Source organism: Ceratotherium simum, chromosome 27, assembly GCF_057802395.1.
Source record: "Ceratotherium simum simum isolate JZ-2026a chromosome 27, ASM5780239v1, whole genome shotgun sequence".
Classification (NCBI taxonomy): domain Eukaryota; kingdom Metazoa; phylum Chordata; class Mammalia; order Perissodactyla; family Rhinocerotidae; genus Ceratotherium; species Ceratotherium simum.
Window position 1 is genome coordinate 5,487,169 of NC_141926.1, and position 26,485 is coordinate 5,513,653.

General features: G+C 46.5%; 1 protein-coding gene across 3 annotated transcripts in view; it reads right to left on the minus strand.

Moving 5' to 3' along the window:
* Positions 1-26,485, minus strand: part of BACE2 (beta-secretase 2) — a 90,344-nt gene that overhangs the window by 46,995 nt on the left and 16,864 nt on the right. For all 3 annotated transcript variants that reach the window (XR_015548705.1, XM_087418063.1, XM_087418064.1), the window contains exon 2: positions 5,607-5,695. Coding sequence is in view for 2 of the 3 variants with exons in the window: in XM_087418063.1 (XP_087274189.1) it covers positions 5,607-5,695 (89 nt within the window). In the remaining variant the exon portion in view is untranslated. The remainder of the gene's footprint in view (positions 1-5,606; positions 5,696-26,485) is intronic.

The following is a 26,485-nucleotide window of genomic DNA, read 5'->3' on the forward strand; positions in this document are numbered from 1 at the left end:
ACTCTTACTGAATATCCAAAACCATCCCATTTTGAAATCCAACTACCCCCATGACAAAGGGGCACGTCTGGGGGGGATGACTTGGTTAAGGTGGTCCACCTTAACCGAGGGGAGGTGGGGGAGCCTTCCAGGTTTCTAGACCAGTGTTGTCCAAGAGAACTTGCTGCAATGACGAAAATATTCTCCATCTATGTCGGCCAATATGGTAGCCACAAGTGACTACTGAGCCCATGAAATGTGATGATAGTGTGACTGAAGAACTGAACTTTCATTTAAAGTTAATTAATTTAAATTTAAATAGCCCCGTGTGGTTAGAGGTTACCTTTGTAGAAAGCATAGTCCTAGATAATGTAAGAAAAAAGTAATTCTAAGCTCATATTCCCTGAGCTCCTTAAACTAAACCTAAAAGAGCAAAAACCCCAGAGATGAACTGGGAGCAGCTCTAAGGGCTATTAATGTATAGTTTCCAGCACAAAACTTAAAAAGAAAATGCGTTCCTCCGTCTTCATGTTCTAACATTCTACCTCTTGGTGCTAAAACGCTTTGGTTCTCAATCGCTCTGCACATTAAGTGATTATATTGAGAGAGAACCCTAGATTGGCTTCTCCTTTGTAGCGTCCATCCTGAGTGCTCAGAAACAGCAACCAATCAAGGATGTGGGTCGCCAGGAAAAAGTCTGCTCACAGCAATAAAATCACTTCGAACCAAATTCAGGAGATGTTCTGCCTCTGATGAGAGCGTTCAGGGAACGCGGGATTGAAAAGTGAAATTAACTGAACTTGAGGAGGGAAGAGCCACAGAATATTTTATTATTTTAAAAGAACCCCATTATTGTTTTCAGAGAAAATAAAAAGAGAAAGTTTGGAAGGGCAGAATTCAAAAGAGTTGAATCCTTGGGTCCGCAGCTCTGCTTCTCCTAAGTCATCCCACCAGGGAACATCCTAAAGAACTCTTCCCGAGACTTCCCTGGGGCTCTTTTGCACATTTCAGAGTTCAGAATCTACCTTCAAGGTTGCTGGCCTGGTCCAGGAGACAAGATACCCCTCTTACTCTTCCACGGTTCTGGAAGTGACCAGACCAGAGTGGATTGGGCCACTGACAGCCAAGGGCTGCTCAGCTAGCCTGCCCATCCTGCAGGTTCATCAACATCCTCAGCAATGGCAAATGCTCAAGAGCTCCAATAGGGCAAGTCCCGTCCTGGACAGGCAAACAACGGTGGACTTGAGAAATTATCTAAATAATCAAGCAAAAATGTCTGTCATCATCACGTGGGGATATGAGGCATTTGGTCTCCAGGGTCCAGTTCAGCCTCCTTAAGGAGGTCACCAGGTAATTCTCTGATATCCTAATTCTACTTACACGCATCAGTTGAGGAAAAGAAATTGCTCCCTTGCCACAACCACACTCTGTGGGCTTCACCCCAGATGGAGTATGGGAGAAGGAATACTTTAAAGGAACTATACTTAATTTACTCAATAGATTAGGAGAAGGTCAGATGGACGAGTATACTGGACATCTCATCAAGCTGACTGGCTGGAGGCTATTTTACTGGCTAAAAAAGAAGTGTATCTAAAAAACCACACCATTGTCTTTTTGCTATATAGTAATTCATTGGAACATTCACCGCCATGAAAAGCAGGCTTCTGATGGGAACAAGCTACAAAAATGACTAACAGTAGCCTGACATCTCATTCCATAAATCAAAGAGATCTTGTCAAAGAACCCCAAGCCAAATCTCCAATTACTGGGAAATGTTTCAGGAAGCATTAAACCTGAATATCCAAAGACTGGGGGACTTGAATCAGAGGGTGACAAACCCAACCTAAACCTTATTATAACTAAGGGAGATCAGAGGGACAAGCAAATACAGAAACATCATAGGGCAGGAAGCCACATCTCAGAAAAGAAGGCTTTGTTAAAAATTGAGGAAGGAAGTAAGAACATTCTCTTGGCTTCCATCAAATATGATGGTGGAAAGTGTACCTTAGGCCAACTCTAAAGTTAGCTGAAAGCATTAGACAAATTAATCATACATAATTTACATTATGTTTCTAGTTCATATCTTTACAATAATAAATACATAAGTCTATGCGAAGTATGGGGAAAAAAATAGAGGAAAGGAGAAAAAAGAAGGTTTAGAACACCAATCTAAGCAGGTACTTAACCTGCAAAACACGCATGTTAGTAGGGGTGCAGTTGATGGAACAGAATTTGCCCAAAACCCCGAAATGTGACACTTCACATCTGATTCAGCTAAGAAGAAACATGACAGGCTGTTGAAGAATGGTTCTCTCTAAAAGAAAGGCAGTTTTAGGGTTAGAGGCCCAAAATGTGGGCGATGTTCTACAGGTACCAAGTAAATTTCAGCAACACTTGCAAATAAGGAGGGCCAGCTGAAGTCTGAATGATGGAAGTGCCAGTGGATGACACTGACAACGGAGGGGACATCTGGGCTTCCCCTGCACATCGGTGGCTTCTGTTATTTCTCTGTTTGTCAGTGAAAGGAGAAACAGATGAGAACCTTGAGTGCCCAGAAAGCTGAAGGGAGCCCTAAATTCTCTTGTGGGGTTAGCAGGAGGGAAGGCCTAGCCATCTGGGGAGCTATGGATGTTCTCAGGTGTTTCCACCTTAAGTCAGGTGCAAAGGAGCCAGAGAAGTTCCATATTTAAGTATGAAAAAGAAGGACATCTGCTACCTGAACACAAACCTAGTTAGCAAGGTTAGCAGGTAAGTTAGAAAGATGTGTCCTACCAAAGCCTGAAAGAGAACCATGGTCCAACCAAACAGTGAACAAAGTGGAAGGTAAATGAGAAAGACACCAGTTGTCTATAGTTGATTAAATACTGTACACGTATTAGATGGCATTGTACACAGTATTTGTACTGTTGACTATTATTGACCCTTGAATGTTTCAGTAGCTGCATCTGCAAAAGGGTGTCTGGCTTGAAACGTGCACTTTGACCTCTATCAAACCCTGGCTATGGGCAGCTGCCAAAGAACTACCATTTACCTACTGGGAAGGAAATAACCATCCATGGTGGCAAATTTGCACATTTAAATCTATAAAGGAACTATACACATCACTCTAACTTTGGCTTTACTACGCTGTACTTTCTTTTTTTTTTCTGTTGTATCATGTGTCTATAGATGCGTGATGAAAACCAAAATTACTCCAGGGGGAGGAAACCTGCTAGCATGGCATGGAACTCAGCTCCAGGTCCGTGTGTTCTGAGCCCTGCGGTAGGCATGGGGAACCTGGGTAAATGTAGAGACTATAGCCTCCTAGTGGAAAAGATATAGGGCTAGGATTGCTTTGTCACCGAGATAAACATTTTTTACGTAGTTTCGATACACGTTGCATTTTCAAGGACTGCAAATACTTTATAAATTGGGGGGAAGGTGATACTTTGGGGGGAGTTTTACCAAGATTCTTCACCTACTTGGAAAACCATATCACCAACCCAAGCTGCTCTGGGTGTCTGAGTCTATTTCAAAAAACTAATAAACCACCTTTGTTAGTCTACACTGGGTGCCACACGCTCGCGGTGATGCTCACAGCCTCGTGCATACTCCGGCTTCACGTGTCTCCACTACAGTCGACCCAGAGTATTTACATATTGAGGTACTGATCACCTTTCCATCAATTACCTCTTACTCTCCCTATATCACACTGGGGCATTTAGAGTCATGTATGTGGGTGATTTATGATACCTTTGCATTTCACTTCAGGGCATCACAAAGCACTCATTATCAAAAAGGGGTGATGGGGCTGAAGGTTTGGGAACTGCTGACCTAAAAGCTTGAACCTCAGCAAATCTCTTGGCCTCCTCGTTCTCTTGTGCTACATGAGGGAAAACAAGAGGTCTGGACCAACTCGAAGTTCTGTTCTACAATGAAGCAGGCCAGAGTGAGCAGTTGGGGGTGGGGGCTGGTTAGGGCAGAGGATCTGGACGAACCACCAATCTGAATAGGAAAGGGCAAAGGGGTGCCCATGCATCATAAGCCCACCCCCTCCCCTGCCTGCACACACAGAGAAATATCCTTCCCCCACTTGACATGTATTTGTGGTTACAGCCACAGCTTCAGGGCACATGTTAGTCTTCTTGATCACAAAGCCACCAGTGGCCAGGAGTTTCATCCTGGAATATCAACGAGGAAAGATTATCAATACACTGAGTCATAAACTGAACTATAAGTTCCTTGAAGGAGGGGCCAACTAGCTATCTCTGTATAGCACTCTCTCCCACTCCCCTCCAGCTGTACACACGGGAGACCACACCTCTTCGAGCCACCACAATGGGAGACCGAGATGTGGTACCCGCAGAAAGCAGATAAGCACTACTTTTACACACGGCAAAGCCTTCTGCCTATTGAAATAGGCTGGTATTTTCAGAAACTTCTGTTATTATCCCCCCCCTTCCATTTTCCCCTCCTTTTTTCCCCTAGCTAGGTTTATTCCTGGGAACAAAAGACTGCAGCTGAGGAAAGTGAGAATGGAAAACACGAAGAGGACTTACAGGAGGGAAATCTGATGGGACGGTTCTGAGTCTGTCGCCAGTTCACGACCCTAAAAGCCCACCACATGTCAGCCTACTTGTTTTATCTGTTGAGTTTAAATTTTAGGGTCCCAAAAACAGATGTGAGATCAAAACGTGCACAGCATGAGAGCAGCTCCGGGACCCCACGGGCTCCTCTGGAGCTGAACGGTGACAAGAGGCCCCAACTCTCCCTGGACCACCCCCAGGGCTGCTCTGCAGCTCAGGGCCCAGAGGGCGCAGAGCTGGCTTTATTCCGGAGACCTCCATCTGGCTCCCATCTTTTCTCATAACCCCACCCCACAACGGCTAGCTTGGAGCCCTGGTCTTAGGCCTAAAGGCTTTGTGCTTACAACACTTATCCTTTCCTAACAAGGCATGGACGTGTCTCACCCAGAAACACCTCCCTGCACAGGAATGGTTTCAATGAGCCACACCTTAACCTCTGCTGAACTTCAGGGCCACAGCAAAGGTGGCTTTCAGGGCCTCGCCCAGAACAGTCTCACACTCACCCCCAAGCTCCTCTCTCTGCTTGAGGCCACCTCCACTTTAGGACAAGAGGGCCTGAATAACATCAAAGGATCAGCGCTCTCTGCAACTCAGGTACAACCACAAAACTTCTGTCTGACTTGAGTTTTTATAAAGTGAATCTCACGGGACTGCGCCAAGGCTATCAGGAGAATCCCCTTATAGATTTCCCTGGAATGAAAACATACACATGTGTATATATATATATATATATATATATATATATATATATATATATAACACACAGATATACTCACAAAGGTATACACATACTCACAAACATATACTACACATACACACAAATATCTACACATACACACAAATATCTACATATACACACAAATATACACATATCCACATATCCACGTACACGCAAATATATACATATACATACGAATATACACATAAACACACAAAATATATACATACATATATCCCCCTTAAAATGAAACGGACTTCTGGCTGTTTTGTTCCAGCATATTTTGAGGTATTTGTGTGACACTCCCAAACCTGGCCATGCCCAGCCACGGACCCATCACTCACCTCTTGGCATCAAAGTAAGAGTCTATGTAGGGATGCGGGGCACCCGCCACAGCGAAGTTGCTGCTTCCAGTGTCAACGAGAATCTGCAGCTTTTAAGGGGAAAAAATAAAAACCATCAGGTTACTTGAATCGGGTAACATTCTTAAATAATTCGTTTCAAAGGTAAGTACTAAGAACAATTTGTTACTTGGAAAAAACTTATATTGATTAGAAATTTTAAAAACGCTGTTATAAAATTGAAATCTGAACATAGTCCAGTAAGAAGCTTGCAGCAGAAGGGGGAAACAGTTTTGCCCAAGATACATACATGCCTTAAAAAAAATAAATTCAGTGAAATAACTGGAATTTCCTTTTTAAGCCATCGGTACTTGCTAACAAGGTGAAGCCCTTCCTCACCCTGGGCTGTTGGCCAGGTGGGTCACCTGGCTGGGATAGCCCTCTTCCTGTCTTTCCAATCTCACTTGGAAATCCTGATCCAGCGGGGCCTCCCCTCCGCAGGATGCCTCCCTGGCCTCCTCCTGGCGGTTGGGATTCCCTCATCTCTGCTGCATAGCCCTGAGAACACCTGTCACAGGTATTCTTTTTTAGTTTTCATGAGGTGTAATTTACATGCAATAAAAATGCAGGATCTTAGATTTTCGACTGGTGAGCTTTGACAAGGTATGCGCCCAAACCAAGACACAGAAATTTCTATTATTCCTGAAAGGTCCCTTTACGCTCCTTTGCAGGCAATCCCTCCTGGTCCTCACAGGCAACCACTTTCTGACTTCTGTCACCACGGATCGGTTTCCCTGGTTCCTGGACATTATCTAAATGTAATCGTGGGGGGTTTTCTTGAGTCTGGTTTCTTCTGCTCAACCTGTTTTTGAGCTTCTCTCATATTGTTGTGTGTATCGGTACTTTGCTTCTTTTTACTGTTGAGTAGTATTCCTTTGCACGGATATATCACAACTTATCTATCTTCCTCTTGATGGACATTTGGGTTGTTTCCGGTTTTAGGCTATTATGAATAAGCCTGCTATGGACATCCTTGTATAAGTCATTCTGTGGACCTATGTTTCCATTCTCTTTGGTAAAGACCCAGGAATGAAAGTTGTTGTGTCATACGATAGATATATTTTTAATATTTTTTAAAAAACTGCTGAATAGTTCTCCAAAGTAGATAAGACAAGTTACACTCCCACAAACAATGTATCAGTGGTCCATCTGGTTCATTTGCTCCACTTCCTCTCCAGATTTGGTGGTGTTGGTCTTTTTTATTATGGCCATTCTAGTGGGTGTGCAATGGTATATCTCACTGTGGTTTAAATTTGTATTACCCCAGTGACCAAGGATATTGAGCTACTGCGCTGTATTTTAGTTGCTTCATCGTTTCCCCTAGTAGACAATGATACCCAAGGGTTGGAAGTATATGATATCCATCTTTTTATGCCCAGCATCTATCCCAAGTACAGACACATAGCCAACTCCTTACAGAATGAAGACATCTTTTAGAAATAAACAGAATATGTAGATATAAGCCCAAATATTGAGAATCAAGTTCATAAAACTATAGATAAGGAAATCCAAGTTGGTAAGTGTTTACCTAGATTATCTCATCACCGATCGTGCTGTTGCTCTTGTCAAAACCCACGGTTTTGCTAAATCCAGAGTTTTCGGTCCTCCTCTTACTGACCCATTGGGAGAATCTGACTCAGTTACTCCCTCCTCCTGGAAATAGTTCTTCCCTTTGGATTCAAGGACACTACACTCTCCTCATTTTCCTCCTCCTTTTCTGACTACCCATCTCAGTCCCATTGCTGGGCGCTTCTCATCTCCCCAGTGTGCTGGAGTTTCCCAGGGTTCCCAGCTCTGGAACCACTTCTGGGCTCCATCCACACTCACCCCCGTGGTGAGCCCATCAGGTCTCACAGCTTTAAATGCCTTCCGAGTGCTGATGATTCCCCAACTTCATCTCCAACCCAGGCCTCTCCCTGAGCTCCAGGCTTTACTTACTCCACACCTCCACCTGGACGTCTAATAGCCATCTGTCAGGGGTTGAATTATGTCCCCCAAATAGATACTTTGAAGTCCTAACACCTGGTACCTGCAAATGGGACCTTATTTGGAAATAGGGTCTTTGCAGACGTAATCAAGTTAAGATGAGGTCATTAGAGTGGGCCCTACTCCAATATGACTGGTGTCCTTATAGGAAGAGGAGAGTGCCATGTGAAGACACAGACACACAGGGAGAACCATGTCAGCCATGTGACAAGAGAGGCAGAGACTGGAGTGATGTGGCTGCAAGCCAAGGAATGCCAAGGAGTGCCGGCGAACACCAGAAGCTGGAAGAGGCAAGGAAGGATTCTAATCAGATCTCAGAGTGATCATGGACCTGCTGACACCTTGATTTCGGACTTCTGGCATCTAGAACTGTGACAGAATAAATTTCTGTTGTTTTAGACCACATAGTGTGTGGTACTTTGTTATGGCAGCCCCAGGAAACAAATACACCATCTCAAGTCTGACATGTTCAGAACTGAACCCCCAGGTCCCCCAAACCTGCTGTACCCACAGACTTCGCCACGTCAGTCATTGGTGGCTCTGTCATGTCGGCTCAGGCAAAACAGCTCAGAGTCATCCTTAATGCCCCTCTCTCCCTCATGCCCCACATCCAGTCATGTCAGGAAATCATGTTGGCTCTACCTTCAGGTTTATTAGGCATCTGAGCTCTTCTCATCACCTCCACCAGTGTGGTCAATGGAACCATCATCTTTCCCTAATCAGTCTCTCCACAGCCACCATGACCCTATTAAAGTATAATTCAGAGTTTGCCAATCCTGTGCCCTCCCACGGCCCCAGATGTCTCTCAGCGTAACAGCCCAAGTCCTTAGACTGGCTGCCAAGTCTGTTGCCTGTTCCCTGACCTCACTCCATCCCTGCCCTATGGCCTGGAGTGAGGTCAGTCCCTGCTGACTGCCACGCTGTTCCATGAGCAGGCCAGATGCTCTCCCCTGGGGTCTTTCCACCAGCTGCCTTTGCGGATGCAGAGTGCTCCTACCAGATACCCACGTGGCACACTCCACCACTTCCTCCAAGGCTTTAGTCAATGAGAACTTCTCAGTGAAGCCGACCCTGATCATCCCTTTTTTTTTTTAATAATTTTATTTATTTATTTATTTTCCCCCCAAAGCCCCAGTAGATAGTTGTATGTCATAGTTGCACATCCTTCTAGTTGCTGTATGTGGGACGCGGCCTCAGCATGGCCGGAGAAGCGGTGCATCGGTGCACGCCCGGGATCCGAACCCGGGCCGCCAGCAGCGGAGCGCGCGCACTTAACCGCTAAGCCACGGGGCCGGCCCCTGATCATCCCTTTTGACCTGCAGTTCCCAGTCCCAGCTGGCACCCCCTCCCCTTCCTCCCTTTGCTCCCATAACCCTCACCACCTCTGGCACAATTACAGCATGGCAGCCATCTAACAGCACCTACTATTTGCCAGGGACTCCTGGAACTGCTTCATATATATTAACTTATTTAATCCTTACAACGGTCCTCTGAGGACAGCAGCATCATCAACTCATTTCACAGATGGGGAAACTGAGGTGCAGAGAGGTTGACCTGCCCGCTCATGCAGTGGCGGGTGGCGGAGCTGGGGCTCAAATTGAGGTTGTCTTACTCCAAATGCATTCTCTTAACCCCTCGTGACCACTCCCCGGGCTCTGTGAGCTATCCTACAATTTACTCGCTCATTACCTTACCCATTGCCCTTCACCCACTAGCATGAACACTCGAGAAGGCAAGGACTGTTGCCATGTTCTTCACCACTCTGTCCCCAGTGCCTGGAACAGGGCCAGGCACAGAGTAGGCGCTCAGATATTTGTTGAATGAACAACTAAATTATTCTCCAAGGTAAAGTCAAAGACACTAACTTGGCCCTTGATACAAAGAAAATACAGATTCAGGAAAAAACAAACAAAGGAGACACAGTCCATGCACCTGAACCCGCTGCGTGTAGGTTCCACAGAGGCAGTGTTTGGGCTGCTGGCTAAATACCACAGCAGGTTCCTGCTTCCCTCCGGACAGAGCTCCCCTCCTCTACTAAGTGTGAGGCCTTTCCCCACAGTAGGCTCTGGAAATAGTGAAGAATAATGAACAATTATCCTGGGAGCACCTGCCTGGGGCTGTGGACACAACAAATGCGATGCCCACATTTTCTCAAACCAGAATCTACTTTAGAGAATTCCCTCCCCACCGCTGAAGGTCATGTCCATGACAACTCTGCAGGAACGGCTGAGAGACAGATCTGGGGCCTGTCGGAAAAGAACGATAATTTCCCCTCTACCCTTGTAGGTTCTTGGCTGAGACCCTGAAATTAAAGAAAGATTAACATCAGAAGTTTAATAATATGTACACCTCCTGTAAACACAGGAGAGACCCAGGAAAACTGAATAACTCACTGAAATGACCCAAGCCATCACCCAAATACCTTCTTCAGCCACAGAAAAAAGACATTGGGGGTGAGGGGTCAGTTATGGCAGGTGACCAGGAAAAGCACAGTAAACAAGGGTAAGGTGGTTATGCAGATTTAAGTCCTTGCCTTCTCCAGTGATAAGTTTCTAGAGACTGAGTCATCCCCCTCTTCCTGGTACAGTGAGGGAGACACCCTTACAAATAGGGATTTCCCTTATACATATTAATTTTTCTTAAAAAAGAGTAACTTCTCCGTTTTCAGAGCTTCTCCTGTATCTGCAGTTTCTTAAAGATAATCAGCCGAAAATAATCCTATGAAAGGAGGCATATTTTGGGGTATCAAATTCTGCTCCACTTCAGGACTCAGGCCTGAAGTATATCTAAAAGGATGGTGATGACATACCTAGAGACTATAAATGTCACTTTATCTATCTCTACTTTAGGAAATGAATCCTCTACCCTTAATTTCCACTTACTAACACACAGTCACTAGAAAATTTGCAGGGTCTCGCTCCCCTTCAGAGATGTTGGATTGATTTTAGATAGAATGCAATTTAAAGACATCTATTATCTGGTTCTCCATTCAAATATTTGATGCCCAACAGCTCAAGTCCCCAGTCCCACAACTGGGATTGAATCTTATCTGAATTTATCATAAATGTTTATCTGCGTGTACTTGGATTTTACTGGAGAGGAATTGGTGATGCCTAGGAATTCTCACATGGTTCTATGAAAGAAGACATGAGTGGAGCCTTGTAGAACCAGAGAAGTCACTTCAGAGGAATGGACTTGTGTGCCTTGTTTTCTTTATCTTCCAAACTGGACCAAACCACCCACATTCCAAGAAGTCAGGAGGACAAGAATATCCTGTCTGTAAAGACTGATAAAACTGGACTTTGTTGATGACCGAAGCACTAACCAATCAATGAAGTACAAACTCAGCCTCGCCTCATCTGGCACCAATGAACTCTTCCTTAATACAACTCACCTCATCTTCTTCCCTTTTTCCCATAAAAACCCTGAGCCCCTCTCCTGTAATCGGAACACGTTTTGGGTTTCTACCTGAATCTGTGCTCCCTGAATTGCAATTCTAGTTACTCGAATAAATATTGCTGTTTAAACTGTAGTGATTTTTCGTCAGTCGACAGATGGAAAGGTCGCCAACAGGTAAAAACAGGAGGAGGGGATGGTCTGTCGGTCAGTCCCGCTGGGCTTAATATTCCTACAGGAATATAGATGGAGTTGTCTCTCTCTGCTCCCAAACACTCGCATTTTCAGTGTCTAACCACAACATGATTCTCGAAGGGGGTAGGCATATCAGAATCTCTGATTTTGTTTTTTTTTGAAAAATCCCTCAACTTCAATTCTTTTAAGAGATGAGTTTATGGCCGGCCCCGTGGCTTAGTGGTTAAGTGCACACGCTCCGCTGCTGGTGGCCCGGGTTCGGATCCCAGGCGCGCACCGACGCACCACTTCTCCGGCCATGTTGAGGCCGTGTCCCACGTACAGCAACTAGAAGGCTGTGCAACTATGACATACAACTATCTACTGGGTCTTTGGGGGAAAAAATAAATAAATAAAATAAAAAAAAAGAGATGAGTTTAGACCATTTACATTTAATTATACTCATTTTTCTTAATTCTATCACTTCCTGTGACACATTTTCTGTTTTAATCCCGTTATTTAGGATTTTTATGGAGGCCCCATCACTAGGCATGATTGATTAAATTGTTAGCCACTGGTAGTTTATTCAACCTCTAACCCTTCTCCCCTCCCCAGAGGTGAGGCTGAAAGTTCCAACCCTCTGATTACAGGGTTGGTTCCCCATCCTTAGGTGCTTTCCCAAAGCCAGCTCACTAACATAACACAGTGGTTGAAAGGGGCTCGTTATGAGTAACAAAAGACACCTTTGTCACTCTAATCACTTAGGAACGTCCAAGAGTTTCAGGAGCTCTGTGCTGGGAACTGGGAAGACCAAATACATATTTCTTCTTATAAATCACAGTATCACAGACATCAGTGTGAAAGCATCACCACCCGGGACCTTGCCCGTCACTGGAATGAAGCCCCAATATGCAACTTGTCAAGGACCAAGGCTATCGTTCTAACAGCGGACGCTCGGTCCAAGCTGGCATAAGCTAATCTGTGTGACCCACGGGGCCCTGAGTCCTCATCACTGTCTCCTCGAGGTAGATGTAAATGGCTCCTGGAGGCAAGATAAGCTTTTAAAGTTGTTGGGTGAAAGAAAGCAGCAGAAGTGAAGGAGAAAGAAAACAATAGAATTCCTTTAGGAAGCAAGTAAGGGAATTTCCGGCTTTTAAAAGAAGAGTGTGGAGTTAGGCAAGACACTTCAATCATCTTAAGGAAAAAAAGAAAAAACAATTGCATAACAGTGAGAAATACTTTTTCTCGGTCATTACAGGTCACGAATAATAAAGGCTATAGATTATTGCACAATGCCATCCTTCCTCTCCATGGTCCCGGTCAGTCAGGAAAGCGCCATCTTTACAAGCCTTTCCTGGGTCTCGCTGGCGAACACACACCCAACAGCCCAGGAGGACGTGTGGAAAGGCCAGGCGCCCAGCAGCCTGGTTCTCAGACTGGCATTCCACATCCGCACCCAACGCTCCTGCAAAACCAGGCACGGTCAAAGCAGACACAAGACTATTGTCCTTGGCATAATGGCCCCAGTGACGTGGGACTATCTTGGTCGACATTTCACTGTTCTTTCCTGGGTGTGGAATTCTACCCACAGCCTCCACATCGTATCAGAACCGAGTCCTCTTCCACACCCCCGTCCTCACTTCTGCCACGATGCACATTGTCCCCGCTTTGCAGAGGCAGGGGACACAAAAGCGGAGCAAGTTACACCAAAACATAGATGGCATTATTTCACACAGTGACTTCTTCTAATTTCCCAGGCATTTGGTAGGACCATATCTCCCCCAGCTGTTTCAGCAGAAGCCAGCTTTCAAGAAAATTCAATTTGGAGTCACAGCTCTGCAAAGCTGGTTGCCGCCTCGGTCGCTCCTAGAATATATGATTTGAGGAGAGAAATTGCCCCACTAAACAAGGCAGCTGCAGAGTCAGGAAGGGATGGATATCCAGAGAGCAGTAAACACTCTGGGTTGTCAAGTAATGTTTCTGAGCCACAAAGAAGCCAACACCTTTTTCTGTGTGATGACGCTGAAAATGGACATTTCTCATGTTGATTTCTCACCAAGGCCATGACGTCCTTTTCACAAGAAGTCTCAACCGCAAAGGAAAAAAAATAATGCCGCTTGTCCTATAAATTCTACATGATCCACTCTGAAATGACTGACACTCAAAGGGTCAGGGTGCAGGTTTCTTCTGGACGCCTCCCTCCACTCCACACACCATCCTCTCCTGCTTCCTTTATCCTGGGAATTTCCTAAATTATTTCCTGCCTCCTTGGGTTCAACTCCACACACACACGACAGTCTAACCCCAGGACATGTCATTCAGCCCCATAAAGGGACATGGAAAATACACACGTAGTCTCAAATTCGGAGAACGTTCTGACCTTTCAAAGCACAACAGAAAATGACTCAGATGCATGTAAGAAAAACAGTACCACGGCTTTGCAACGAGGAATGCAGAAACGCTGCCAAAGGTGGAATGTCCCAGACCAGACCCTGGGAGTCACCACTTCCTTCCCGACATGGAGCAGCCTCCTGTAGAACTCACATTCCATTTCTTCCAAAAAATAGTACCAAGTGACAAAAATCTGCTTCCATGAGGAGCCGAGGGCCTGTATTCCAATGGTCACTGGCTTTTCACGACTCAGAGCCCTTTGCGGCATCAGGGTCCCAGGGGCCCTTGCAGGGCAGAAGCGGGTCCTCCCTGTGCCGGCCTGCAGTGAGCAAGATCAGCAGAGGTGATGGACACATGATCCCGGCCCCTGCAGAGTTTAGCATCCATCGGGATAGAACAAAGTGTCCGTGGGCCTGCCCTCCCAAGCTGCCTGTGATCCAAGTCGTGAGATGAGACCTAGGAAGGTTCAGAGCTGCGGGAGTTGACAGGGCAACTTTTTTGTCCACTTCTTAAAGACAGCAAAACCCAAAACACGCTCCCTGGAGCTCCTGCCTTTCATCCCCTTCACAGCCGAGCACCAGTGGGTTAGCTCCTGTTTCAATTCTCCACTTCCCTGTCTTTCCACAACCTACTGAAATGGGGCTTCTGCCTCACTGCTGCAGTGCTGGTCAAACCCACCAATGACCTCCGTACTCTAAATCCACGGCCACCTCCCAGCTCTCCACTTACTCGCCCGGCCTGCAAACACCACTGGCCACTACCGACCAGTCCCTCCTTGAAGCTTTGGAAACACCACCTCCTGGTTTTCCCGCCATGGCCCTCCCCTCTCAGTCTGTGTCACAGATACCTCCTTCCTGTGCTCTTGGAAACATCTTACACGTCGTTCCCGAGAATTCTGTGTCACCAGCCCCTGACGCATCGTTTTCATGCAGGAGTCTACCTGTCTTCTCCAGATAACATCCTCAGCACAGGGCACTCTCCAGGAGAGGGGGGCCCACATGTGGGTCATCTCTTTATCCTCAGTACCCTGGACAGTGCCCAGGACTCAGTAGGTGCTCAATCAACAGATGTTACATAACAGAACAAGAGTGGAGACAGAGAGACTTTCACTGAGTGAAGACTAAGTAGGAGAGACGGATATTCCAGGCAACAGGAACGTGTTTATTCATTTATACAAACAAATCTGTATTGCATGCCTACCCATTATACACAAAATGTTGAGAGGCCAAAAGGTCTTAGATGACCTATTCTAGAAGACAAGAAAGAAGACGTGAAAATTCTAGTACTCCCGAATGAAAACTTTCTCCTTTGCAGCACGCTTCCTTGACAGTGTTCTCCAGTTCTAGCACTCCCACCCAAATTTGCGTAATGAGATTTTACGAAATAATCAGGAAACAGGGACAACCATTACACACAAGTTACTGGTGAGTGGGAACTGGACACGTTTCTAATGTCAACAGTTTTTTCTCCCATGTGGAGAGGGCAGTCTTGTCTTTATGTCAACATGGCCCTTCACTTTGCTGGGCGGTGACAGAGCACGCAGGGTGTGGAAGTCAGCAGCTGGGATCAAGTGGCGCTCCACCACTCACGTGCCTGTGCCTGGGCAGTTCCTTCTTCTGCTCCCTCATTTGGGGAGGGGGCGATCACTGCTCTCCTGGGGCACTTGTGAGGGGTAAATGCATGTGAGTTAAGTGCTCACATGGTGCAGGCTCTTGAGGGTGAGCAATAAATGCTAGCATTGATTACATGTGAAATGTTTGGCAGGAGGTGGGAAGACTGAGGTCAGTCATTGGTGGCCGTCAACACAAACTCCATGACATCCCAAGGAACCTCTGGTCAAGGGCTTGTTCCAGAGCGATTTGAATCTAACAGATTCTTCAGGAAGATTCCTTTAGGAATGTTCTCAGGGACAGTCAGGACTTTATCACCATGCCTTGCTCTGCCTAGACAAAGCTTGTTTTTAAAGTGGTGCATTTTGTGGGGTTTTATTTTCCTCCTTGATTCGATTAAAAGCCACCCCTCACCTCCTCTGCCACCCGGCCGAGAGTAAACTACAAACCACACTCAGGTGGTGTCTGTGAGACCCAGGCTGTCCCACATCCTCCAAAAGGCCTCCCCATTGCAACATGATGCATTCCTCTCTCCCCTGATAGCCCCTGTCCCTGATTTTGGCCCCTTGGTTATCTGGTGTCTTTTTTTGGCCTCTCATTTCTCCACCTTGCATATCTTTTCTCTCAATGAGCTTCTAAGTTGCTTGAGGGCAAAGCCCTTTTTCTTAGTCTCTTTTTGATGATCTCCAGAATGACTACAACTAATAGGAATTCGCTAATCACCTGACCCATAAGATGAAGAAGAAATATGCATGAGCTCCACCGGGGAGTGGAGGGAAAGCAGAGGAGGCGGCAAACCTGCCAAGAAGCTGAAGGAAGCCGGAGAGAGTTCGCTAGGCCAAACTCCTGATACACCTGTGCAAAGAATTTATTTAGATTTTCTAGAATTGGCTAGAGTGGCTAACTTAACTTCCCAGCTGTTCTATAAAATAATCTCGCATTTACCTCTTAAATATCCAAGGATAAGCAAAGATAGAAGCGAGGAGATAGCAGAGGTTGTTGGTGCCCACCACACGCCCCGGTACTCACTCCAGCTTCTGGGGTTTTCTCTAACTGCAGGAGCAAGCCCCCCCGCAGCATCCAGGGCAGGCCTGACATGCTAGGAAGTGAACGCTCCCGGGAGCAGCCCCCAACTCAAAATACACAACAGCTGGTGGGTTGAGACCTCCACTTGCTTGCTCCTCGGGTGGGCAGCTCCGAGTGTGCCGTGGGCCACCTCCCAGAAGTCCCGGTAGGACTGAGCCCACTGCTGTAACCTGCTCCTCCGTGTGCCTCATTTTAACCTTGTCCTCCCTCCTGCCCCTCACTTCCCTGTCCGCCACCAGTGTCTCAGGGTAGGCAGAAACAAGAGATGGTTGACTCAGGCTAACCTTGCCTTATGCGCCCCAAATACCAAATACCCTTTAATTTAGAGTCCTTGAGCAGAAAACAAACAGAAGTGGTCAGGAGAGCTAAGAGCCTCCCAGGGCAAAGGACCATCTGATGGTTCTACCACCTGGTGGAAACCCACATACAGACTGCGCACGTCTCCTACTGTCCCTCCTTAATCTGATGATGCATCGGGCAAAAACCCTACAGAAAGCCATTTGCTAACTGCTGCCATAAGGTCCAATGTTGCAGTGAAGGGAAGAACTGGGTTAAGCATCTAGTTGGTGCTTAGCCTGAGATTTCTCAGATATCACTGTCTCTTTTTCAGCAGGTTAACAGATAGGAAAATTAGCAGATAATTTAAATAATGGCTCATTTAACACAACGATTCCTAATTACATTAGCAGCCCATCTGCTGATGTCTGCCAGCGAGAAGAACCCACAGCCGGGGAATCTTCCCGGCCCGGCTCCCCGGGGCTGTTTGCCCACAGTCACTCTGTGCGATTGTAGGCGCTGATCTTGTTAATCAGGTTCTTTCAGCTCTTCAATTCTGGAAATGAGTCTCATTTACTTAAACACGTCTTGCTGAAGAAAGCAAAAATAATTGCCACACGCCATTTCTCCACAATCTAAAATTAAAGTTGTTGTTATAAACAAGGGGAAAAAATCATTTTCAAAGGGCTCCCCTTAACACAAACAGATGTTACAGAACTTAGCTAAGAGCAGCTTGATTATCCGGTTTATTCCGGCTGTGAGTGTGTGCGCTCGCCTGTGCGAGCACTTTCACCATTGCAGCACTGGCTCCTTCTCCCTGCTGATTCCCTGGCTCTTTCTGGGAAAACCACGACTGCCAGGTGGATGGTGGGAGGGGCACGGGCTCACCTGCCTGATGCAGGAACGTGGTGAAGTTTTCCATGGATACTTAGGGCTTGGCAGGGTAAGACGGGCTGCGGAGGTTGAAGTTGAGAGAGCAGAATCTAGGGTTGGCGTGGGGGTCCCCGTTTTAAGAGCCTAAGAGTCATCCCAAAATCAGAAGCCTTCTGGACATGGGAGCTACCAATACTTCTGCAGCTGAAACCTCTCCCTGAGGTGGCGAGGCGGTTACCAGAGGGAGTGGGGAGCTCCCAGACTGAGTTTTCAAACTTTTCAAACAACCCATCCCTGTTAGGAAGAGTGAGATGGCTGGAATTCTAAGATGGGGGGAGCTTTTATCACACACCATAGCAATGCCCTTCAACGTGCTGGCAATTACGTCCATTCATAAGATGCTGGCTTCAAGTTCATCTTCTTCCTATGGTTCCAGGATACACCCTGCACTCTCTCTAAAGCAGAACAGCAGGAAAAAGTACCAGCTTCAGGGTCTCTTAGACCTGGATTTGAGCCCTGGCCTAGCCTCCTATTGGCTGTGGAGCCTCAGGAAAATTACACACCCTCCCTGAGCCTTGGTGTCCTCATCTGTAAGGTGGGATGATAAAGAGTGTTGATCTGAGCAGACAAAAAATAACATGTGTGACACACCCAGAATAGTGCCTGGACATGGGGATGTTTTAATTTCTCAAAGAGGGCTGGCATGGCTTTATTTTTCCTCTTGTTACAGGGCTGCTGACTTCTATCACTGTGTGGAACAGGACTTGGAACATGACTTGTCAAATTACCCAGCAGCCTTTTCCCTCCGAGTCTCCGCTCTGTGGCTGGTCTGGACACAGACCGGAAGTGGCATGGTAAGCCCCAGAACCAGCATGCTGTATTCAGCAGTCCTCCCCCGGTGCACAGCGGCTGGTCCTGCAGCCGGTGATGCTGAGAGGGATGTGAGCACGGACGAAACATCTGGGAGCGACCCGTGTGTCCGCAGCACCTGCACTTGGCTGGAACAAGGCAGAGTGCCATCCAGGAACGCCTTGATCCCGGGGCCACCAATACTGCTTTCGCTCTGCCTGCCTCTTCTTGCCGCCCTGGTGAGCAGCCACTCCGTCTCCTTTCCAAGGAGCCCAAGCTCCTCCCTTCCCTTTCCCTCTGCTATACTTCCATAAAGTCCCAGTGTCCTGTCTCTTCTACTTCCGGCATCTTTCCTGAAGCTGTTCGTTTTCCTCTTTCTCCCCTTCCACCTCCTTGGATCACTCCAGTGGCTTCCTGTCCCTAGATCTGAGCACAGTGCCTGGCACCCGGTAAGTGCTCAATAAAGGTTTGTTGAATGAATGAATGAATGGTGCCCACACATCACTGAGGCCCTCCCATCCGAAGAGACTCAAATCCAGTTAGTTTGAGCTCTCTGGACGGGTTTTTCCAGGGTCTGATGCCCTCCCGGGGTTTTGGCGAGTTCAGGCTCTGCCAAGTGCAGTGACTCTTCTGGCTCTGGGGATCAGCTTCCGCTGAGCTATCAGTTTCTCTGGCGTGGCCCTTCCAGCGGCTGTTCCTTTCCCTTCGGGGCCACTTCAGCATGGAACTCACATCCTTTCAGTGATGGGTTAGGGTTAGGGCTAGGGTTAGGGTTAGAGTTAGGGTTACCCAGGCAGAGACTAGGAGTGGTGGGCGGGGTGTCCAATGCCCCTGTCCTTAGCAGCCTGCCAGCCACAGCCTTGCTGCCCTCCTCTCCCCGCCCTGCTTCTCAGCTCCCGCACACTGCAGTAGCTCCACATCCTCTTACTGTCTCTGCCGAGCAAACGTGGGACTATTCAGGGCCTGTCCTGGTGAACAGCCTGGACGACTCTGAAGTTTTAAGTTTTTCCCTCCTCACATCTCCTCTCAACCAGCTCCTGGGAGTGCAGGAGAGCGGCAGAAAGATGTATTTTCCCACTGATGGGAATTACACACACCCTACCCCAAATCCCAGAAGGTAAGAGAGCCATCTGGGCATCTGAGATGTTAGATACCCTTTTCACCACTGTGGAAGACAGATCCCGTATGCACTGCCCAGACCCCCTTCAGCGCAGGCTGAGCTGCCTAGCTGTGGGAGAGAGGTCAGCTGGCCCCGTTGTCCAAAGTCTCGCCCTTCCTGGGGACAGTCACATGTCATGACTGATCAGTATTGGAGAATAAAGGCCTGGCCATCCCCCGCTAACTCAAGACGACTCTACAGGGCCCTACTAGCTTCCGAGCGCCCTGTGGGGTGGCCGAAGCTGTCTTTGGGCTTCAGCACAGCTCGATCCCTCTTTGCCCACTCCTGCTTCCTCGCCCGCTTGCACAGATGTGGGTCCCCAGAGCACACCACGAACACCCTGCAGCTACACTCTGCTCAGAGCCTGCTCCCGGGGAGGCCAACCCACGACTCCCCTCTCTGCAGAACAAATGCTGAATGACCACTTCTCAAAGCTCGCCCCTCTGAACACCACCTTATTAGATGTCTGAGCCTGGTTCTTAACTGGTATGTCTCCAAAGGAGAGAGGTCTGAGCCGCTCTCCCAAAGCAGACCAGCCAGGTGTCAACCCATCTTTCACCGGCCAGGGATGGAGGCCCCAGTCAGATCTGGTCTCCACTCTGCCACCAGTTGGCTGGACGATCATCTTTTGGCCTCAGTTTGCTCATCTATAAAATGGAAAGAATCACGTCAGCCTTTAAAATCAGTGTGTCTAAGTTTAGTTGTCCAAAGAGTTCAGACAAGGAAGCCATTTGGAGTGTGGGTCTCCCCCAGTATGCAGGGACACCCCACAAGGCCAGGCAGACTTCCTCCAGGCAGAGTTGGCATAAGGGTCAGCCCCTGGCAGCCCAAACTGAGCATTGGCCTCCTGGGCTCCAAGGACAATTTTTAACAGCGTGTAGCAATGGCATTAGTGTACACTTGGAAAAGCAGAGAAAATAATCCTCTCAATCCACAGCCCTAATGGAGCTATGTCTGTTGGATTTCCAGCGCTCAGTCTCATCCTCACATGTGAGTGCTGACTCCTGGCTTGTTTCACTTAATGTTCTAAGGCTCCATCCATCTTTCAGGCTGCTGAGACTCGGAGACGTCATTGCATGCAAGTCCTAGGGGTGTGATCAAGTATCCAGGTCTGGCCCCTAGACCGGTGACCGGCAGAGCCAGGGCCAGAACCAGGAGCCAATTCACCACTGGGCTCAGAGCTCACGGAGCAGCAGGTGTCACATCTGAGGGCAGAGAGCATCACACCTGAAGAAGGCATCTGGCTGTTGGCGAAGAGGCTGCACATGGTGGCATTATCTGCAGGGATCACGACAGCCCAGGGCCTGGTTCTCTGCACCTGGGATGCAGAAGCCAAGCATGGACGAAGAAGGGAGCCACCGTAGGCAGCCTCATGTCAACCAAGCCTCTGGACGTAAGAGCTAGGAGCCAGAGGGTGCTTATGTGTTTGCAAGGAGATATAGGGTGATGGGTGGGCCGGATGCTTCCATTTGCTGACCAGCCCTCCCTCTCTCTCTAGACAAACTCGGCGGGGGGGCGGGATAAAGAGCACAAGGGGTGCCCTTTCTGTAGAGGATGTCACAGCCCCCAGGACCTCCCTGGGCTGTGGAGTTTCCCTCAGCCTCTGAGGTTACACAATCTACCTACTGGCAGGATGCAATCCCACTGCTTGAGGAATGAAGGCGGATATTTAAACAGTCATGTATGAAAATCACAAGGCTGGACCTCATTCACTGATGCCAATAAAAATAACAATCTTTTTTCCCACAGAAAAGAAAATGCCCACTAAACTTCTTTCAAGAAAGCACTATTAAAAGGACAAAAGAAGCTTTGTCTCCATATTTTGGCGATCACGGGGGGAGGGGGCCAAGGAGGGAATCTTCTACAGAGGGCAAGTTAGCCTTTTCCTTCCCAAAGAGACAACTGAAGCCACTTCCCAAAACCCAGGACACATTTCCAGGGATTTTTAGGAGATGTCACTTTAGCTAAAAATCAGCTCTTTCTGCACATTTTCCAAAGGAGTTGAAACAGATTCTCATCAAATGCGTAATGTCTTAACTCTCAAGATATTTCTGGAGTTTCACTAAACGTTCCCTTTTGCTCAAGAATTGATGATTGCAATTGAAAAGCCATTTCAGATCTGAATTTTCAGAAAAAAGACATGGGATTAACTTCACCCTGGTTCCCAACATTCAGATCATGTTGTTTTTTAGCAAATTAGATAAAAAGAAAGATTAAGTGCTTATACTTGCTGCAACAACAGGCAAGATTTTCAAGTTATGATTATTATAAAAGGGTTACTCTTCACTATTGTTCTAGGTATTAAGATTCTTTTTTTAAAAATTTTGGTAAAATACACATGTAACATAAAATTTACCATCTTAACTTTTTTTTTTTTTTTTGTGAGGAAGATTGGCCGGCCATAAGCTAAATTTGTAGCCAATCCTCCTCTTTTTGCTGGGGAAGATTGGCCATGAGCTAACATCTGTGCCTACCTTCCTCTATTTTGTATATGGGACACCGCCACAGCATGGCTTGATGAGCGGTGTGCAGGTCCACGCTTGGGATCCGAACCCGCAAACCCTAGGCTGTCAAAACGGAGCATGTGAACTTAACCATTATGCCACCAGGCCAGCCTCCCACCTTTTCAGTGCACAGTTCAGTGGTGTTAAGTACATTCACATTGTTGTGCAACTATTGCCATCATCCATCTTCAGAACTTTTTCATCTTGCAAAACTGAAACTCTGTCCCCATTAAACACTAACTCCCCGTTCCCCTCCCCCAGCCCCTGGCAACCACCGTTCTACTTTCTGTCTCTATGAATTTGACCACTCTAGGTACCACATATAAGTGGAATCATACACTATTTGTCTTTTGTGACTGGCTTATTTCACTTGGCATAATGTCCTCAAGGTTCATCCATGTTGCAGCAGGTGTCAGAATTTCCTTCCTTTTTAAGGCTGAATAATAATCCACTGTATGTATGCACCACATTTTTTCTTATCCATTCATCCATCAATGGACACTTGGGTTGCTTCCACCTTTTGACTACTGTGAATAATGCTGCTATGAACATAGGGGTGTACAAATATCTCTTGGAAATCCTGTTTCAAGTCTTTTGGGAAGATTTTTTTTTTCAATAAATATTTAATGAGGAATATTTACCATGTGCCTGGGCCAAGGAGACAAAGAAGATGGAGACGATGCCCCTTGTGGAATTCACCACTTGAAGCTCAGACAAAAGACCAGCCTTCTTTTTTACAGTGGTTTCCAGTCTCTGTTGAATTGTTTTAGAACTGGCTTGCCAACCAGCCTTGCTTGGTTAGCCTATCACAGTTTATCTATGAAAACACACGTACAATACTATCATTAAGTGCTTTGAAAGCAGAAAATGCGATTTAAGTTCTAAGTGCCACAAAGATACAAAGGCCTTCTAGCAATGTTGACAACACACGAATATGTTAATGGTAAGGACTGATAATCTAAGATTCCTCATCTTCATCTCAATGTGGAATGCTGTGACCTAGTCTTTACAATGACATCTTCTTAAAATCTAAAATGTTATCTCCATTTTACATAACCTCTTGGCATGCTGATCTGATCGGCCCAAACTTGGAATGTGTAACACAAAAAGGCCATTGTTTTCAGGTTTGCTACACTTTGCTAATTTCAGGCCAGCCATTTAAGAAACGGGCTATTTCTATGTGGTTTGTAAAAGGCTTTGATATTTTTTTTCTTGTTAAACCCATGAGAAAAAAAAGGTATTTTAATAGGCATATGGTGATCAAAGATATCATTTTCTGCTAAAAAGATTTTTTTAAAGCCCTTCCAAGTAAATTCCTCCCAGGAAAGACCTTAAATCTCCATTGATCCACATTTTTATGGTGTCCAGATATTTTGAAAGAATGCTAACCCAGAAGGGAAATGATGGATGCATCCCTCTTCTGCTTCTATGCCAGTGAAATACCGATGTTTTCCTCATTAGGGTATAGAACAGTCACACAGAAATCTTCCAGAATATTCTAGAGATGGGAGAAACTAAGACTTGGCAAAAAAATTTCAACATATTAACTTTGGCAAAATCTCCAACATACATGTGACAGCTCCTCTGTATCATCATTAAATACATTTGATGCAGCAAAAGTAGAGACAGATATCATCCACGTCCTCCTAATTCCAGCCTCTCGCCATAGGCATTGGACCCACTGCATCATCCGCTCAGGACAGCATGCCCTCAATTCCCCCATCTCTCTTCTGCATCATCAATTTTTTCCTCCTCCACCAGGATCCCTCCCACCTGCTTACAAATAGGCTGTTATATTTTACATCTTAAGAAAGACAACAACACACAACCTTCTTCACCCCACAGCTTCCTCCAACCATGGCTCCACTTCTCTCCATGCCTTTTACAAAAAATCCCCTCATGGTCTCCAAATCCTCTCTTCCTTTTCTCACTTGAACCCACCACCCCATGGAAATAGCTCTTCTCCACATCAACCATGACCCTCATGGGCCAAAGCTAATCATTAGACCTTCTCTCTGTGGGTCCATCATGGGACTTGGCACCGTTTATGACTCTCTACTTTCCTCAGCTTCTGAGATGCTACCATCTTCTAGACCTCCCATCTCTCTGGCTGCTCCTTCTCAGAGCCTTGAGCACATTCCTCCTCACCTCCCTAACCTCTAAGTTTTGAGGTAACTCAGGGCCCATCCTTGGAGCTCACTCCTCTGTCTAGACTGAGTCCATGGGGGATTGCATCTAATCTCATGGCTTTCCACGTCTCCTCTGCACAGTTGACTGTCAAATTTAGGTGTCCATCTGGGAGCTCTTATTTGAACTCCAGACACATATTCAACTGCTACTGGACCACTCATCTTAGATGTTATAAAAGGCATCTCAATTTGGCATTTCCAAAACTAAACTCCTAATTTACTTTCTCAGCCATATAACATAACTCTCATCAACAGCCATCCCACGCCCCTTTTCTCTCACCTCCTCTCCCACAACTCACCCTCTGTACTCCTGACTGGGGCCTCCTTGGTGTTCGTTCAATATGCAAGCACACGACCTTCTCAGGCCCTTTACACTGGTTGTTCCTTCTGCCTGGAACACCCTTCCCCACATACCTCACTCCCTCTTTCTTCAGGTTTCTGCTCCAGTGCTCCCTCATTAGGACACCTTCCCTAGCCATCCTACATAAATTACTAGCACTTCCTCATGCCCTGCATGCCTTTGCCCATGTTTTAATGTTTTTCATAGCATCTTCTACCATCCAAATACAAGATATTTACTTGATTTGTCCGTCTCTTCCCACTAAAATGGAAGATCCAAGAAGGTCAGATGTTTTTGTTACTGTGGCTCACTGCTGCCTCCTCCGTGCCTAGAATGGGGCCAGGAAAGTATTAAGTGCACATCAAATATTTGTTGGATGTATTTAGTCACATGTAAATTACAGTAATTGCCTTAACAAAATAATAACCAAACTCAGCCACTAGAATAGATTTTATTAAAAGACACAAAAATTGAAGAGTTGAAATGAATTTTAGGGGTCATTGTTTTGTCCATTAGAATCACCCCAAGAATTAAAAATACATATATGTGGAATCTCCAACACAGAGAATGGAGCCTGGAATCTGTACTTTTAACAAGGTCCCAGGTGAGTGATGATCAGCCAGGTGTGGGGACCACTTATCCAGTCTGACCTCGTGGTAATGCAGCAATGCAGTCTATAGTCACCCCAACAGGTGGTCAAGTTTCTGCAGGATGCCTCAGTGATGGGAAGCTCATTACCTTATGTCTTAACTTGTTACAAGTTCAGGGTATCCATTTTAGAACGTTCTTCCTTCTTGGTTTAATCAACAAATATTTATGGAGGACCTACCCTGTGCCAGGCACGATGCTCCACCCTGGGATGAATGGTCCTCAGGGAGCTTCCAGTCGGCTAAATCGTTCACAGCCCCCACTGCTTCCCAGCAGCCCTCCACCTGGCCTCTGCAGAATGCCCTCTTCCACGAGGCAGCTCATTGACTATTTGAAATGAGACAGAATGTACCCGCCCATGAGCCCATGGAGTCCCTCCTCAGGGTGTGGGCAGGATGTACATCTCCTTGGAATCCTTCAAGCCACGGTCATGTGACATGATTCCTGCTCCTTCCCATCATGGAGCTTCTCAGGATCCCATTTAAGTCAATATCGAGCCTTCATATCACCTTCCAACAACCCACTAATCAAACATCTAATTATTAATTTCCCTACTTTTCCACTAAACATTATCCATTCCATGATATACACAACAAACATCGGATTGCAGTCACACCTGCTCATTTAGCACAAAGACCTGTGAAAATAATTCAGAGTAAAAATTGTATTACATGATTTCATAATTCCCTAAAACATTAAGAAGTATATAAAAGCCGACATCAGACAAAGATGGGATTTGCACTTGATAAAGATTTTTTAGAGCTCCAATAAACCCTGCCCCGTTCCATCAGGGCCTCTAACTGTTAGCATCCAGCTGAAGTTTTAAAACAATCCAGTTTTAGTTTTAATCACGGACAATGATCCTAAAAAATGCTGGGTTTGCTGGTTTGGCAAATATTGATTACTGTTTGAAACTGCCACCATTAACTCAAACTTTAGCTCCTCCACTGCCAAAACAGATTTCCCTCAGAAATGAGTCTGAGCGCAGACTTTAGAAAAGACATTTCCCCACACAATTTCCTGAACTCTGATTGATATGAGGAGAGTCTTGCAGCCTCACTACAGAGCGTTAATACGCTCCTAACTAGCCCGTCCGCCACACCTCTTGGTCCCTGGACAAAATGGAGATTTGAGCCGCTGCTCAGCCTTAAATCTTCTCTCCCCGGAGGAGGCTGCCAGGTCTGGAGATCAATGAACTGCTGAGACGGAGACGAGACCATAAGAGTCACAGCTGAAAGCCTCATAGTCTTAAGTGCCAGGTTTTGTACAAAACATTCCGATCCTTTTTGTTTCAAGTGCTTGGAGGGGCAGGCTGCTAGATGGTCTTGGCCCTTGGATAAC